The sequence below is a fragment of the Zingiber officinale genome, chromosome 3B, assembly GCF_018446385.1.
Source record: "Zingiber officinale cultivar Zhangliang chromosome 3B, Zo_v1.1, whole genome shotgun sequence".
NCBI lineage: Eukaryota > Viridiplantae > Streptophyta > Magnoliopsida > Zingiberales > Zingiberaceae > Zingiber > Zingiber officinale.
The window spans coordinates 18,678,927-18,696,145 of NC_055991.1; the positions used below are offsets into that span (position 1 = coordinate 18,678,927).

The following is a 17,219-nucleotide window of genomic DNA, read 5'->3' on the forward strand; positions in this document are numbered from 1 at the left end:
CCGGTGACCTTCCCCTACTCTTCTCCGGTGATCTCCCCCTAGTAGACTTTCTTCGTCGACCTTTTGCTTGTAAGCTTCCTCCCTATCGAACTGACCTCCGAGTTTTTTTGTCTTTCAGCGTTGTTCTTCCCCGTTCTCGAGTTTTTCAACATCTGTGTTCTGGTGATAGCTCTGTCAGTAGGTTTTCTTCAAATCTCCACTTTTGTTTTATAATGGCAAGTTCTTCGCAGCCTCTTGCCGACATCCTGCCCTGGTACACCTCTACCAAGTCCCGGTTTGACGCCGGCGATGTTGAGAGTTTGAAAGTCGCTTTCGAACCGCCTCCCGAGTATAAAGTCATCCTTCTCCTTCCGATCGGCTAAATTCTCCGTCGTCTGACTGTATCACCTTCTTTCGAGACCATTTTACCGTCGGTCTGCGGTTTCCCATCCACCCCTTCTCTTCCGTGTGTATATTTTCGAGTCTCCCTCCATCAGCTGGTGCCAAACTCTTTTCGGCTACTATGTGAGGTGGTTGTTCTCTTTCGCCTGCACAACATTCCGCTCACTCCCTGGCTCTTCTATTACTTTTATTATCCCAAGTCGTCCGAGCCGGGGACCTTTCTTTTCTAAGTCCGAGTGGGCTTGGTTTTCTTTGATAAAATGCGGACTTCCAACCAACACTGGAAGGAGTACTTCCTTTTCATGCGTTTTCCCGACCGGCCAGATTTCCCCACACATTGGCAGCTCAACGTAGCGCCTTATCCTCCCCTGAAAAAGTATAGGAGCCAATCAGACTGCCTCAACACAGTCATAATGTTGACTGGACAGAAATACGTCATCCACAAGCTGCTGCTGGAGGGTATCTTGTATATCTTCGGCTTGAGTCTGATCCGCACCGGGCTGCCGACTAGTCAAGGTATGTCACTTCTTTTAATGCTTCTTTTGATTATAACTGATTTCTCTTCCTCTTTTGCAGTCGAAGTCATGCTACGCGCGTGTCTAGCCGGCAAGGTGAAGCTTGCAGATGTCGTGATCAATACGACCGCTGTCGAAGAACTGGGGAGCTGCGGCTTATAGCCGGTCGGCTCGCAAGAGGAGCCGCAGGATGAGAGTGCGACAGCTCCCACTTGGGCAAGTGTTGGAGCGACCAGTGGCTCCCAACCTTCTGAACGGTGCCCGCTCATTCCAGTTGAGGACTTGAGCTCAACTTCCTCAAATGAGCCACTGGCTAGGCACAAGAGGCGTCGGGCGGAGCCTTCCTCTCGTTCAGCTACTTCGGGGGTTTGTTCCGCCGAACGGGTGGAGACGTCGACCCTCGCTTCTGTCCAAGTGGCCATTGCCCCCGAGTCCTCAAATCGTTTCCAAGGATCTGACCCATCCATCAGCAACGAATGGATCGGTGAAACCTGTGAACTCCAGGGGTCTCATCTTACGAAATTTCTCATACGACATGTCAGTCCTCGCCACCTGAGAGGTGTCGACATTCTGATGTAGTAAATGAGTCAGGCCAGCTAACACCTGCTTGCTGGCGTTCAACAGCGATGGTGGGGGCGGTGTAATCTGGCATCTAGGAGGCATCTAGGGATACACCACAATCACTACTTAGTCACAGCATGCTCAGATAAAATGAATGTGTACATATCCTCATATCATTAACAATTAACGTCATAAAATGCTCAACATCAGGAAATCATTTAGTATAGCTCAACCATCAGACAAAAGTATAAAATGCTAAAACTCACATACTTTGGGGCATGATTCCTTGAGCTTCTTGCAACCAGCTGTAGGCACAACCCAAACCATGACTCTGGTCTGCCTCAGGGGATGGTCTGCGCGCCATCGGTGGCTTTCCTACCGCCAAAATCAAAGACCAAGAAGTCGGGCATTCGACCGGCTTCTTCATCACTGTCGTCCGGGTGGGCGGCTTCTGCACAGTCAGCCCCGAGCGGTCAGCGCCACATTACGACGATTTTACATTTGTCGACCAAGGAGTGGCGCAAATCCAACGCCGAATCCCGAGCTTCGGACCACCAGATCATCATATAAGGGTCGCTCGTCAAGATATGGGAGAATACCTAGGACCGTGCGATGGCGATGCCTCTGGGGGCACTCACGTATAGCCACACCTAGATATCCCCTGGGGTAAGTTTTACCTTATATTTGTTTAATTCACTCCCGATCAGCGCTTATATTTGCTTGCTGTTCGCAGTACTGGGTGGAGAACCTGACCATGTTCCAAAGGCTTGCGTTTTTGGAGGAGGAAGTAAAGCAATTGAAGGCGTCGAGCGACCAATCCTCCATCACTCAGGAATAAACAGATGCCGAGGTGGCCAAGCTGCGGGCCGCTCTCGAGAAGAGCAACAAACTGCTTGAGGTTGAACGGGCCAATAGTGTCGGGCAGGCCACGATGCTAGAGCGGCTCAATAAACATGTCACCACTTTTGACAATAAAATCGAGTCGGCCAACGCGCGGAAGAACCGGGTCATCACAAACCTCGAGGAGAAGAATAAGGAGGCTTGACCCTCGCCCAAAAACTTAAGGAAGCTGAGGACTTCCTGTTTGTCGAGCGACACAGCCGGTTGGTCGAAGAAACGACCTTTCGCGGCCAACTTGCCTCCAAGGATACTGTGCTGGCCACCACCAAGGATGAGTTGGAGGCCTGTCGAGCGGCCTTGAAGACCTACCAAGATGTTGAGCAGAGTCATTTTGAGGCCATGAAGAAAAATTACCTCCGCTCAGATGTTTTTAACGAGGTCGCCGATCGTGCTCTGCGCCTATTCAACCTGGCCATCGATGGGACATTCAACCAACTCCGTAAGGGAGGTCATCTGTCGGCAGCTCTGATAAGCAGCATCATTAGTCGGGATAAGCTCACTGCTGCGTTGCCTGATGATGTCTTGGATTATCTTGAGTGAGGCCAAGCGTTATTGTAAGATGTAAAATTTTTGAAGTTTAAATGCATGCTCGTCCGTTCGGACAAGCTTTGCATCCTTGTATGTTTTTCAACTCCTTTTGAGTATTGCAAGAGCTCACGGCCTTGTCCATGATTAGTCTATCAGCCGATCGATCCCTCTCGTATTCAGAGTTCATGATTCCGCGATCTCCCGCCCGGGCTCTGGGAGTATTTTGAAGAATAGTGTTGAACGGTCAATATATTCTGAAGACTAGGGAAGCTCACTCGACTTCTAGAGCCCGTGACTCTAATATAACCCAAAACCTTGCTGATCGGCACGGGAGTCTCTGACTCAAGGGTTTATAGTCGTCGCTCGACTGTTGATGAAGACCCGGGTTTTAAGTCATCGGTCGACCGCTGATGGAGATGTGCGTTTAAGGTCGCCGCTTGACCGCTGATGGAGACACACATTTAAGGTCGTCGTTCGACCGTTGATAGAGATAAGAGTTTAAGTTCGCTGCTCGACCGTTGATGGAGACACGCGTTTAAGGTCGTCGCTCGACTGTTGATGGAGTCACGCGTTTAAAGTCACCGCTGGGGGGAGATCGCCGGAGCAGTAGGGGAAGGTCGTCGAAGCACAAAACGGGCAACACCAAAGAGCATGAAGGTGAAATGTGCGAAGATGGTGACACGCACGGGCTTATAAGCCTGGGGGCCGGTTGACCGAAGTCATCCGATCTAGGTCGTAGAAACTTAGGTTGAAATTTGACCGTTGAATTTAAACCGTCAAAAAAGTTATTATCTGAGCATCTAAATAATCCTAAAATCATCATCTAAATATCAAAATAACTGATTAAAAATATTAAAAATAATAAATGAAAAGCTTGGAGAAAAGATTTGGAGGAGGGTCGAAATAGGAAAGCTACGCTATGGGTTGGAGCAGAAGAAAGAACAATCATCGGAGCAGAGAGTTTGAGAAGGAAGATTTGTCGGAGTCATTGTGGCGTAAAAGAAAAAGCGAAGGAGAGGAAGAGTGTGGTGGAGTCGAGGAAAGGTAGGATTTTAATTTAAGTCACCAACATACCAATTAGCGACATAATATACTAATTTCGTTGCTAATATCTAACTTTAGCAGTGAATTAGGATATTTTGCTGCTAATCTCTCTTAAAAATGGGGTCCTCCTAGTTTGATTTTTTTTGGAAAAACTAGTTTTAAATATTATTATTTGCGACAATCTGATATTTCCTCGCAAATAGTGATATTTAGCTACGAACTATAATTTCGTCGCTAATAATTCATCACTATTTTACTAGTTTCATATAGTAAGTTTCATGTAGTAGTTCCATCAAAGCGCTGATCTATTTTATATGGTAGCTGATGCTATATTTATTGAACAATTAGTCCCTATAATGTATGGGCGATTGGAATATATAACTTCAAGAGTCTTGAACAACTCTAAGATATAAGTTCAGAAGTTCCATCAAAGTGGGAAGTAAATCTCTTACTTGATTTCATAAAGCTTTATAGGACAATTGGCATCATCTTCGTTGGGTTGATCTGCTTTGCAGTGTAACTACGGATCTAGTTCTCATTTTTCCTATTTGAACAAAAGGGAGTATATATCAATCATTGATTGTGCCACTTTTGTTATGTATCACACAACAGAAGAATCTTATATAACGATTGATTTCGACAGGATGTTATTTAGCAGTTTTCGATTGCTTGATCTTTGCCATCAAGTAAATTCTAAACCAACAACCCGAATTTACTTAAGACTATTATCAAGCAAAACTTAGGTCAATGCTTATGTCTCTATTCTCATTGAGTGAGCGACACCATGTATTCATATCAAATATCCTACGAAACACGTGTTATCCGAAGAGGATTTTATAGTTCAATCAAAGAGAACTCATGAATCCAAATTTTTCTGTCATTGTTATGAAAGTAAAGTCTGCTAATTCTGACTTCAAGAGCGCCAACCATCTTAAGAACACTTGACCCTGGAGAAAAACTCTTATCCTAAGTTCTCCAACCTTCATTTAAACCTTGTATTGCTCACAAGTTTTAGTTCTATTATAAGAGCAACCAGTTCATAGATGATCCATTTATGTGCTAATCTTAAACAGCAGTTAATATTCACATCAGAAATTAAACTTGCCCTTTGTTGTGCCGATTATTGATGCGTTGATTATTGAACTATTTTTATACGTTTTTCTTTTGCAAACATCAGAAAAAAAACTTTAATTGTTCCGAACCGAAGCTAATTCTCCCTTGAGCAATCGCTGAAACAGATCGTATGCATTTTCAGTTTGCTGATATTAAAAGGAATAAGACATTACTCGCGAGCAGCAACAATTGCAGTGAAGCGGGAAAACTGGTGCTAAAGACGCATCTTATCAGGTATTATTATATCGTTCAAGGTCACGTCACTTGCTGCATTTCTTCGTACCCTTTTCTTGGCTTGTTTATGTACGTCCTAGTCCATTCTCTAATTGCTCTTCATTCGCTATGCCTATGATGTAACCCTTCACGAGTCCTTTTGCCTGCCTGTGTTGTTTAGTAGGTATCGATAACTGGAGCAGCATACTGTGAACTTTAAGCCCATATTTTTCGTGCAAGGGTGTTTTGTCCATTTTGAAACATGCAGGGAGCGGTCTGCAAACATTTCGGTTGTCTGTTGTAAGTAATTAAATATATTTTTCGAAGCGCTTTATTTTTATTTTTTCCAACCGCTTGGAACCTTCGGACGTGGGTACGATCCATCAACACGAATCTTAAAGCGCACGCCCGTTGCTTACCAGTAATCCGACGACGAGGCTCCGACGCTGGCGGACGACAGCCCGATGCTGGATGTGAACGTCGCGGTGGCGTCGCCGGCGAGATACTTCTTGAGACGATCCAAATCGTCGGCCGCGCCGAGCATTGCCGGCCGATTATCCGGGTTCTCGAGGGCGCAGACTAGCCCTAGCTCGAGCAGCTCCACGAGCGCGGTCTCCCACATCTTCCTCACCTCCAGGCTCTGATCGCTCACCTCCCTCGTCAACGGCGCATCCACCACCGTCTCCATCTTTCTACGGTATTCCTTCCTCACCCACCTCTGCAAGCTCACTCCTTCACCGAACATGTCGTCGGTGGGCCTCTTTCCGGTCACCATCTCTAGCACGAGAATCCCGAAGCTGTAGACGTCGCCCTTGGTCGATGCGCTTCTACCATAGCCATACTCTGGCAAACGCAATGAAATTTATGCTTCGAATTTTCAAAAAGGGGCAAAATTTCTTTAATCCATTAGGGTTTTCGATCGCACCTGGAGCGACGTATCCAATCGATCCACAGAGAATGTTGGCGGTTGAGTTGGCCGTCGCCGCTGCCGTCTCCGCGCTCCCTTCCACCGTCATCACCAGCTTCGCGATCCCAAAGTCTGACACCAACGCGGTCATGTCGTCGTTGAGGAGAATATTACTGGGCTTGAGATCACAATGCACGACCATGGCCGGCGAATGGTGATGCAGATAGGCCAGTCCCTCGGCGACGTCGCTGCAGATGTTGACCCGCTCCGCCAAGCTCAGCCGCGAGCTCGGCTCCCCCTTCGGGTAGAGATGGCTCTCCAGGCTCCCGTTCGCCATGAACGGGAGCACCAAGGCCTTGAAATCCGGGAGGCTACACGCCGTGATGATCCTCATCAGGTTCCTGTGCCGGATGTTCTTCAGGACCTCGCATTCCCTCTTGAAGCTCCTAGTGGAGTTGCCGGATTGCAGCTGTAGGACTTTGATCGCCACCGCCGTGCCGTCGCCAAGCACTCCTCTGTAGACTTTTCCGAAGCTGCCGGATCCTACCAATCTGCTCTTCTCGAACCCCTCTGTCGCCTCCACGAGCTCTCTGTAAGTGATTCTCGGGAAGCCCGAGGTAATACTCATGGAAAGATTCTTGCTCGCATCATCTCCTTTGTGTCTTTTGCTGCTCCTTTTTCTCATGATCATGTAAACTGTTCCGCATATGACTGTAGCCAAGAAAGCTGATACACTCACAATACCGACGAGCAATATCAGCCCCCTGCGAGAATGCATCAAGCTCGTCCTCTTGCTATGGCAACTGGGAATTCCATGTCCAGGCAGCACGGCACAGAAATGGTTCCCTTTTATCCGATCGGACGTCAACAAGTTGAAGATTCCGCCTTCCGGCAGGGCTCCGGAGAAGTTGTTGAAGGAGAGGTCCAGTATCGTGAGGCTGGAGCAGTGCTGAAGAGAGTACGTAATTGGTCCTGAGAGATGGTTAAAAGACAAGTCCAGTGTTTTGATGCTTAACAGATTTCCAATTGACTGAGGAATTTGTCCTTGTAAATTGTTGTGTGACAAGTTCAGCAGCTCAACTACTACACAGCCTCCCAAGCTTTCAGGAATCTCACCACTGAATTTGTTCGTTGACAGATCGATTTCACCAACCTTGTTCATCTGTCCCAGCTCTGTGGGCAGCTGCCCCTCTAACAAGTTGTGTGACAGATTGAAGTATAAGAGCAGGGAGTTCAAGCTCGCAACTTCAGCTGGTATAGCTCCTGTTAGCCTGTTGTAGGACAGGTCCAAGAGCTCCAACTTTGTGCTTCCTAGGCTCAGAGGTATCGTTCCATTGAGCTGGTTTTCACTTAGTTTGAGCTGCCGCAGTTGAGTTAGATTTCCAAAAGCTGATGGAATTGGGCCTGAGAGATTGTTCTTTGATAAGTCGAGGAGGCCAATCTGACATCGAGCGGGTGGAGAAGGGATTTCTCCAGAAAAGGAGTTGTCGGACAGCCAGACTCTCAGCAGATTAGGCAGCAGCAGTAGTTCTGATGGGATCGAACCATGCAAAAGATTGTTCGACAGATCTAGCCATTTCAAGTTAACAAGCTTTGATAAGTTTGGAGGGATTGTCCCTTGAATTAGATTGTACCCGAGATCGATCTCAGAGAGATTGACACCTAGAAGACCGATACTCGCAGGCAGTTCACCTCCCAGAAGGTTACTTGCCAGTTCAAGCTCCTCCAGGTGAGTCAAGTTTGAGATGGCATCAAAGAAGGGGACAAGATTGGAGTTGCGGTCGTCCCCGGAGAAGTTGTTGTAGGAGAGGTGGAGTCTCCTCAAAGAAGACATCTGCATCAAGATCTTTGATGGCAACACCCCACTGAAGGAGTTGTTCTCAATATCAATCTCCTCCAGTAATCTTGTATTTGTGAGAGATTCAGGGATGCCGCCGATGAGTTGGTTCGAATACAAAAGAAGGTTAGTCAGCAGGGGAAGATGGTACCCGAGCTGTGAGGGAATGTGGCCGGTGAACAAGTTCGTCGAAAGGTCCACATACCGCAACTTTGTGCAATTGTACAAGAGAATGACAGGAAGACGGCCATGGAGCTCATTGTCACTGAGATCAATGAATTCGAGTTTTGCAAGCATTCCAAAGCTCTCGGGGACGTTTCCTCGCAGGCCATTTTGCTTCAGAGCAAGCACCCTCAGCTGAGACAAGAATCCAAGTTCCACAGGAACCGATCCTCCGAGGGAATTATCAGACAATTCGAGCAGAATGAGATTCGAAAGATTGGACAAGAAGGGGGAGATGGTTCCTACCAAGGAGTTACCTTTAAGATTAACTCTCTCCACCCTCTGAGGAGTACTTGTGCTACAATTGATGCCATACCACTCGCAGACATGGTTCTGCTGACTCCAATCGCGCAGCGAATTTCCAGGATCAGAGACGATCCCCTTCTTGAGCTCCAGTAGAGCAGATTGGTCTGTCCAAATTGTGCCGCTCTGATGCGAGGGACGGACCGATGAAATGAAGAGGAGGATAACAACTTTGGCCAAGACAACAGTGTGGCAATTCATTGGGGGCAAGTTTATGTTATTACTAGGGCGGTTACTCCCTGCAATCTTCTTAAGCAATGATGCCATGTAGCACACTGATCAACAGTGACACAGGTGGAGGAGGATGAAGGGTGCTGGTTAATGGATGTCCAAGTCACTATGATTGCAATCTATAGTGGTAAGTCAACTAGTGTATAGTATCTGAAAAATGATTCCATTAAAATCATGAAAAGAACAGTTCTTCCTAATCCTATTGATTACAATGCAGATGCATACTTCCACTACATTTGGCTGTTCGAGGATTGTCTCCCACAATACTGTAAAACATGAGGTTGGACAAGGAAGCTTCCATGTTTAATTATCCATCATCATGGTGATGAAAGGTGTAGACGCAAAGATGATAGAGAGTGAGGATAGGTGATGGCACATTCATGCTGACCAGTTCTTCCTAGCTAGTGGCCTCTTCTTGGTGCTCTTCTTTGGTGGCCTGTGGATCGAGAGGAAGATAATGCGTTAGGCAATTCTTGTCAGTGAGTGCTCCATCTCTTTCATCCCTTTCTTTTTCTTTTTCTTTTGTGTGGTTTTGAGATTACAGAATGCTCTTCAGTTTTTATATCTGAAATGGTATAAGGAAAAGGTTGTTCTAACTTCTAAGTTGATGTGCAAAACGTGCATCATTTTTTTTTTTCTCTATTTTATCCTCCGAAGTTAGTAGCATTTCGATTTATTAAAATGAAAAAGTCTGATTTATCATTTTTAAAATTTTATAGATTAATCGGATCACAATGGCCAACTCGGATCAGTGTTTATATGCGGCCCAGATTCTACGAATACACACTCCGTTTATACGGGACACGTGGTGGCCATCCAACCCATGTCACGATCGGACGGCCAACAAAATGAATTCTTGTCCTTGGTATGGTTTCAGGGTGTAGTTTCGCTAGACAATTGCATAAATTCCTTGAAGATTGTTGCTGGTTGGGAGATCTATGAGCCGAAGCAACGTAATCAATTGGGGAACCCTAAAACTTGTGTACGGTTGCTTTGCTTTGTTGCGACTCATCAAAATCTGGCCTTGGCTTCAGGTGTCGTCGTTGGAGCCGACTGGATGTAGCCATGTAGGTGATCAGGAGAAGACTAGTTCGGTTTCTTATTTTGAAGATGCAAGTGATTTCTCACTCGAACGTAGCATTCGAATGGAGAAATGAGGGAGTTTAAACCTCGCGAACCCGGTTTCAAAAGTGCTGGAACCTTTTTGGAGAATGCAGAAAGTTTCAAGTCCTGTTCTTCCTATAATTGTGCAAAAGGCGAATACGCTCGTTCCCGTCAATCCGTCTCAAGATCAACACGGAGGAGGTAAATCACGAGCGACTACTAGTCTTTGGAATAGTGATTAGCACATAAGGGAGGTATTTACCTCGGCTTTGCCGAAATTCGAACCTCAGACCTCATTCTGGCACACCTCATGTGCTAACCTTAGACTCATTCAAAAATATATTGTTGGATGCTACATCATGTTTGATTTTTTAGCTATAGCCTGCGAGAAGTTGATTGATTGATGAAGATTTAAGAGTTTAAAGGGGAAAAGGATGGAAAGATTATAATTTTGAAGAAAACTTGTATCATTTTTGATATTTTCTTGCAAGGAGTCTGGTTATTACGAGAATGCAGTCGAGATCTACATGCAGATCTTTGATTCTGGATTTAATCAAAATCTTCATATAACAGGTTCTATGATTGAAGAATCATGGACTTGAGCCTGGTTTGTATAGTTACAATACCTTGATAAAGGCATATCGAATTGCTGAAATGGTAGTAATGTGGTACAAGAAAGAAGAAGTAGAGGGATCAACCTGATAGAATAATATATACTCCACAAGAACGACCTGGAGGCGGTTAGATGGTTAGTGTGGATGATGCAGATGGAATGTCATATTTAGCTCTGCCCGTCAAAAATTTACCTGCCAATAATTGCATCTTGTGAATGATAAATATGACTTGTTACTTGAGATATCTCAAAAAGAATTCATAAATTTCATTGAAAAGTGAACTATATTTATATACAAACTAATCTATCTTAGAAACTATAATTAGATATAATTAAATTAATTGACAATTTACTTAATTATTGATATATTAACTAATATATACAGATAATATGGTAATTAATTTATATATAATACTCCTCAAATTGGAGTGTACATATTAATCAAACCCAACTTGTTACAAATATAATCGACTTAAACCTCCCCATTTAAAGCTTTTGTGAAGATGTCCTCCAAATTATTCTTCAGTCTTTACATATCCTGTAGAAATCATGTTTTATTGAATTTTCTCATGAACAAAATGACAATTAATTTTAATGTGCTTAGTTCGCTTATGAAACACAAGATTCGATGCAATATGAAAAGCAGCTTGGTTATCACACCATAGTTTTACTGGTATTAAAATTTTAAATCTTACTTCAGTCAATAGTTGATATATCCATATTTTCTCATACATAAATTATGCCATAGTCCTATATTTTGACCCTGCATTGGATCGTGACATAATATTTTGCTTCTTACTCTTCCATGAGATTAAATTTCCTTCAACAAAGATACAATAACCTTAAATAGATCTATCCATCTTGGAACATGCCCAATCTGCATCTGAAAAAATATTTGATATGATTGTGCTTATGATTTTTATATACGATACCCCATCCAGGTGCTCCCTTCAAGTAATACAAAATTTTCTTTAACGTTACCTAATGATAAACAATTAGAGATGGCATGAACTGACTAACAATACTAACCGAATATGCAATATCTAAACGAGTTACGGTAAGATAATTCAACTTCCCAATCAACCTTCAATATCTCTCAGGATGTTCAAATAGTTCCCTATCTCCTGTGAGGTGTATGTTTTGAGTCATTGGAGTACTATAAGGCTTTGCACCCAATTTTCTTGCCTCAGTTAGTAAGTCGAGTACTTGTTTTCTCTGAGATAGAAATATACCTTTTTTACTCCTTGTAACCTCAACACCCAAGAAATACTTTAGCACTCCTAAGTCTTTCATATGAAACTGAGTATGAATGAAAGATTTAAGAGATGAGATTCTTCTAGTATCACTTCCAGTGATAACAATATTATCCACATACACAACTAATAGAATGATACCTGCTACTAACTACTTGTAGAACACAGAATGATCAAACTTACTTTTTATCATACCAAATTTTTCAACAGTCAAACTAAATTTTCCAAACAAAGTACGAGAACTCTGTTTCAAACCATACAAGCTTTTTGGAGACAATAAACTCGCCCTGACTTCCTTTGAGTAGCAAAATCAAGAGGTTGCTCTATATACATCTCCTTTTGAAGATCACCATGAAGAAAAACATTCTTGATATCAAGTTAATGTAAAGGTCAATTATAAATAGCAGCTATTGAGATAGACAATCGAACAGATGCCAACTTTGCAACAGAAGAAGAAAATGTCAAAATAGTCTACACTATAGGTTTGAGCATAACCTTTAGCAACAAAATGAGCTTTTAATTTGGCAACTGATCTATTTCGATTGACTTTAACTGTGAATACTCATTTGCATCCAATAGCCTATTTTCGTGAAGGTGAATTGATAAAATCCCAAGTGTTATTGTCATCTAAAGCATTCATCTCCTCTATTATTGCATATTTCTAACCAGGATTAGATATGGTCTCATGGACAGTTTTAGGAATAGAGATAGAGTCAAATAAAGCAATAAATGAACAAGAGGAAGATGACAAGCCATTATAAAAAGTAAAGGTAGGATAAGGATACTAGTGTTTACCTTTGCGTAATGCAATAGGAAGATCATCGCTTAGAACTAGATCTGATGACGAATTAATAGGTACAGGACATGAATCAAGAGATTGACACTTGGCGTAGACTTGAATAATAGGAGGCTTGATGGGAGCCGATTCTTGGACTAGTGCGGAGGATGTGATAGAATACATTTAGTAACATACTGATGAATATCCCGAACAAAACAAGTGCTACTAAATATCCTAAGATTAAGAGGAAACAACGACTTATTGGGAAAAAGGATTTTATAATGGGTCTCAATTTAATGAACAGAAAATGACATGAGGTTAATGAGAGAACATGTTATAGAAACTACATCAGCCCAAAAAGATTTGGGAACATTCATTTGAAATAAAAAAAACTTATGCAGTTTTAAGAAGATGTATATTTTTACATTCAGTCACACCATTTTGGAATGGAGTATTGACACAAGAGGTTTCATGAAGCATGTCATTCTGATCCATATAAGATTGGAATGAACCAGATGTATATTCGTTGACATTATCACTTTGTAAAATATGGATGGATGCATTAAACTGAGTTATAATCTCAGTCCAAAAGATACAAAATAAAGAAAATAATTCAAAACAAGTTTTCATTAAATATAACAAAGTTACACGAGAATAATCATCTACAAAAGTAAAATACCTAAAACTGGGTTTAGACAAAATGGGATAAGTGTAAGTACTCTGGGTAAGTTTTGAAGTAATCAATCAAGTTAAGTTAGGATCTACATATTTGATGCCTTATATCTAAGTGTGCAGGGACTTAGGAGCATAAGAAGTCAAGTGGAAGATGTAATGAGCGAGAAGGATGACATGGGAAGCGACAGGCATGGTACATCCGAGGGACAAAGAGTTGTGGAAGAGTACATTAGCAGACGAGAAGGACGCGTGCGACGTTTTTGAGCTACGAAAAACTGGGAGGAAGACTGCTCTAGGAGAAGGTTGGAGTTGAGTTCGGGTGAGCTTAACTCTAGACGACTGGAAGAGCACCCAAGCGACTGGACAAGTCAACTTGAGTTAACTCTGCCCAAGTGCTTGGACTAGGTCTAGGTGCCCGTACCAGGTCCAGGCATCTGGAATGTCCCGGCCACATCATCGACCCATTGCGAAGAGGATAAGAGTTGGAGTCCACGTCAGCAGACTCTAGGAGTCCGACCAGGTCCAGACACCTGGAAGCTAGCTAATAAGTCATTGATGAAGAGTCATTGTAGAGTGGATTTAGGCAACCACATCCAGCACCCGGGAGTTGCCACATCAGCAAATGACTAGTTTGACCAATGAGCTATAAATAGAGCTCTGGTCTTCGAAGTTAAGAACAACACACTTGTATTTCACTTCATGTTTTCTGTTTTCATTTCGTTTGTGCTTAGCTGCTATAAGAGGTTTCTCCACCTTCAACAAAGGAGATTTTCTATTGGAGTTTTCACTGCCTTGGATTAGCAATCTCTCCGATTGCAAACCAAGTAAATTCGGAGTCTTCTCTTACTTTATTTTTATGCATTTATTTTTGTTCAACTAATGTGTGTTTATCCTTGCTAAATTTAGAAGCGAGAGAAAGTTTAAATTTATATTACAGGGCTATCAGCCCCCCCTCCTCTAGTCGACTTACACAGGTCCAACAACAAGGACCCTAAATATCATAATGAACTAATTCAAAAGGAATAGTAGCATGTTTATTTATTTTAGAACTCGAACTAAGACGATGATATTTTACAAACTAACACGACTCACAATCTAATAAAGACACCTTATCATATTACGGACAAAGCTTTTTGAACAAAGGAAGAGATGGATGCTCCAACCTATAATGAGCCTCAAAAGGAGAAGTGACACTCGAGCAAATAAAAAAATTTGGGAGCAATGTGTCAAGAATGTAGTGTTAGGTCCCGTGCGGCCGACAAGAGAGGGTGAATTGCCCTTCGAAAAGAAAATGAAACCTTTCTCGATATTTTGAAATATTAAAGCACTTGTATAAAAAGAATTGATAAACTAATTAAAAGAAAGAAGCTACCGATTTTACTTTGTTACAACTGGGAAAGTTGTTAATATAAGACTTTGAAGCACTAACCAAATTCTCCTTTCATCATAGGCGGAGAAGCCTCTTACAAGCATTGGAAGCACACAATGAAAGCAGTAGAACAGTAAATAAATTTATGTATAAGTGATTCTGAACTACTGGGATCAGGGTTGTATGTATAGCCCTGATCTGGGAGCTTGGAAGGGTTCTGGACACTTGGGTGTAGATAAACTTTTATCCATAGTACAACGGATCACAACAGCGTGGCAAACGATAAATTTTGTGGTTCGAGTGCTTAGACCATGTCACGATGCCCGGACCGGGCTGAACCAGCCTGCGACCAGGGCTCGCACCCGGGGGCACCCTGGCTGCCCCGGGTGATCTAGGTGCCCGGACCAGAGTCAACCACTAGTTGACTTTTTGTCTAAGGTTTTCTGCATCGATTTTGTTCGCTTGGGTGATTTCAACCATCCGAAATAGGCCCACCCGACCCCATTTTCCGGTCTTCTCGAGCAGTCTTCCGTTCCGACTTCTCGTCCCTCAGAAACGCCATGCGCCTCCTCGTCCACCAGCGTATACTTTCACAATGCCTCGTCCCTAGGACACACTAAACTCATTGACTCTCTCCCATATCGTCCTTCTCGTTAGCTACATCTTTCGCTTTCTACGTATTCTTGTTGGGGATCTTTGGATAGGCTAGAAGGGGGTTGAATAGACTATCACCCCAATTGTTCACTTCCTACGTATTCTTTAGTGCATAGCGGAAATATAAAACTAATACGAATACAAAAGCTAAAGACAAGAAAGAAATGCAAACTTTAATACATTTGTTTAACGTGGTTCAGAGATAAAACTACTATTTCATGGTTGTCTATAAATAAAAGGTACTTGATTATAACTTGGTTTGTAGTGTTTAAGTTTTACTTTAGACTTATAATCTAAGTCTAGATTTTGTGATTTGACTAAATTATTAACAATCTTCTCTAATTTATCAATTTTATCTTTTAAAATATTATTTTGTATTCCTAATTTTCTTAAAGTTAATTTCTTATTTTTACTTAATAATTTTGAGTTACTCTTGTTTAGATATGAATCAAATTTAATCATGGTATTATTATCATGCGTATCTAATTTTGAAGAAAAATCTATACTAGAGCAAGCAAGATTAGTTGAATTACTTCAATCATGTGTTGTAAAAATTGGATTTTCATATAATGTAAATTTATTTACCTTGATTTCTCCCTCTGGATTATTGGGTCTTCTTTCTGGGCATTGTCTTTTGCAGTGACCCATTTGTTTGCATTTGGAGCATTTAATTTGTTCCTTCCCTCTTTTGATCATTTTCTCCTTCTCCTTCGATTGTACCGGCCGAGTCTTATGGGTAGGACACTCGTTTTTATAGTGCCCTCTCTCCCTACACTTAAAACAAGTTATGTGACATTTGCATTTTGAATTTACAATCTTACCTCTCAAATTCATGACAGGATCCTCCCCCTTGACTGTTGCCACCTCGAGTTCAGACTCAGATTCAGCAATTTCCTCTCTGGCCATTAGTGCTATGAAATCGGTCTGATCTGATTCTTCTGAGTCTGGTTCGGAGGTTGACTCTGGAGATTCGTATTTGGGTTCACAGTCTTGTTCAATTTCTGACTCTGAAGGAATCTCATGAAGTTTGAGTAGTTTCTCCCAAAGCTCTTTAGCAGTGTCGAACCTTCCGACTCGATCAAGCTCTGAATTTGATAGTCCGCCTAGGAGAATACATGTTGCCTTTGCATTTGTCTCGAAGTTTCTTATCGTTTGTGCATCCCACTTGTCATAGGTGATGGATACACCTTCTTCAGTTGGGAGAATGAGTCCAATCTGGACTATGGTCCATGTCTCCACTTGGGTTTTCAGTTGGTGCTCTATCTGATCTTTCCAGTAACCAAAATTTTCGCTAGACAAGAGTGGTAGGCTTGCGGTGTTGTATCCATCTTCATAGGCCATTTAAAAACCTAGCACGCAAGATAAACAAAAAACTTGTTCCAAGACTTGGTCTTGGATTAGTAGTGCAGAATAAAGATAGAAATATCAATTTACAAATTTTGAGAAAAAAAATAATAAAATAATAAAAAAATATTATTAAAATAATATAAAAAATATTATTTCAAAATTTGCTAAATGCGATATTTCGTTAATCCCAATCAATTGTGAAAAGATGAAAATAAATTTTTTGAAAACAGTTTTGGAGGGAAAAAACCAAAGGCGTAAATAGACGAAACAAGAGGGAAAATAGTTTTATTTTTAGCCTAAATAGACGAAAAAGCCACAAAAGAAATGCTCGAATGGTGGTTTCACCTATTCGAAGCGACCCTGCTTTGATACCAATTGTAGGATCGAAAAGAATTTAGATATCTTCACAATGGTATGATATTGTCCACTTTAGGCCTAAGCCCTCATGATTTTACTCTTGGGCTCTACCCAAAAGGTCTCATACCAATGGAGATATCTTTTCTCTTATAAACCCATGATCTTTTCCATGTGTTTTCAATATGGGACTATGTTTGCAACCTTGCAACCCCAACAATCCCCCCTCAAACAAAGGACCATAGGCTTCCTACATCCGATCCTTGACCCACCAGGTCTTCCTGCCCCTCGGTTCACCCGACCTACTAGGACTTCCT

At 42.3% G+C, this 17,219-nt stretch overlaps 1 protein-coding gene and 1 long non-coding RNA gene across 5 annotated transcripts; one reads left to right on the top strand and one right to left on the bottom strand.

Annotated features, from left to right (window-relative positions):
* Positions 1 to 5,171: 5,171 nt before the first annotated feature.
* LOC122056042 (putative leucine-rich repeat receptor-like serine/threonine-protein kinase At2g24130) lies at positions 5,172 to 8,791 on the bottom strand. Of its 3 annotated transcripts, none has more exons than XM_042617798.1 (3): positions 6,181 to 8,791; positions 5,675 to 6,098; positions 5,172 to 5,531 (listed from the first exon to the last, which is right to left on the bottom strand). In XM_042617798.1, coding segments are annotated over exons 1-3 (3,036 nt in total). In that variant the 3' UTR covers positions 5,172 to 5,530. The 3 variants fall into 3 exon arrangements, with proteins under 3 accessions (XP_042473732.1, XP_042473733.1, XP_042473731.1); XM_042617799.1 differs by lacking the exon at positions 5,172 to 5,531 and having other exon boundaries at positions 5,561 to 6,098; positions 6,181 to 8,356; positions 8,479 to 8,606; XM_042617797.1 differs by lacking the exon at positions 5,172 to 5,531 and having other exon boundaries at positions 5,561 to 6,098.
* On the top strand, positions 8,752 to 10,293 carry LOC122056043. 2 transcript variants are annotated; one of them, XR_006132996.1, is made up of 4 exons: positions 8,752 to 8,882; positions 8,973 to 9,234; positions 9,475 to 9,708; positions 9,790 to 10,293. It is a non-coding gene; the product is annotated as an uncharacterized LOC122056043 (long non-coding RNA). The 2 variants fall into 2 exon arrangements; XR_006132995.1 differs by having other exon boundaries at positions 9,475 to 10,293.
* The last annotated feature ends 6,926 nt before the right edge of the window (positions 10,294 to 17,219 follow it).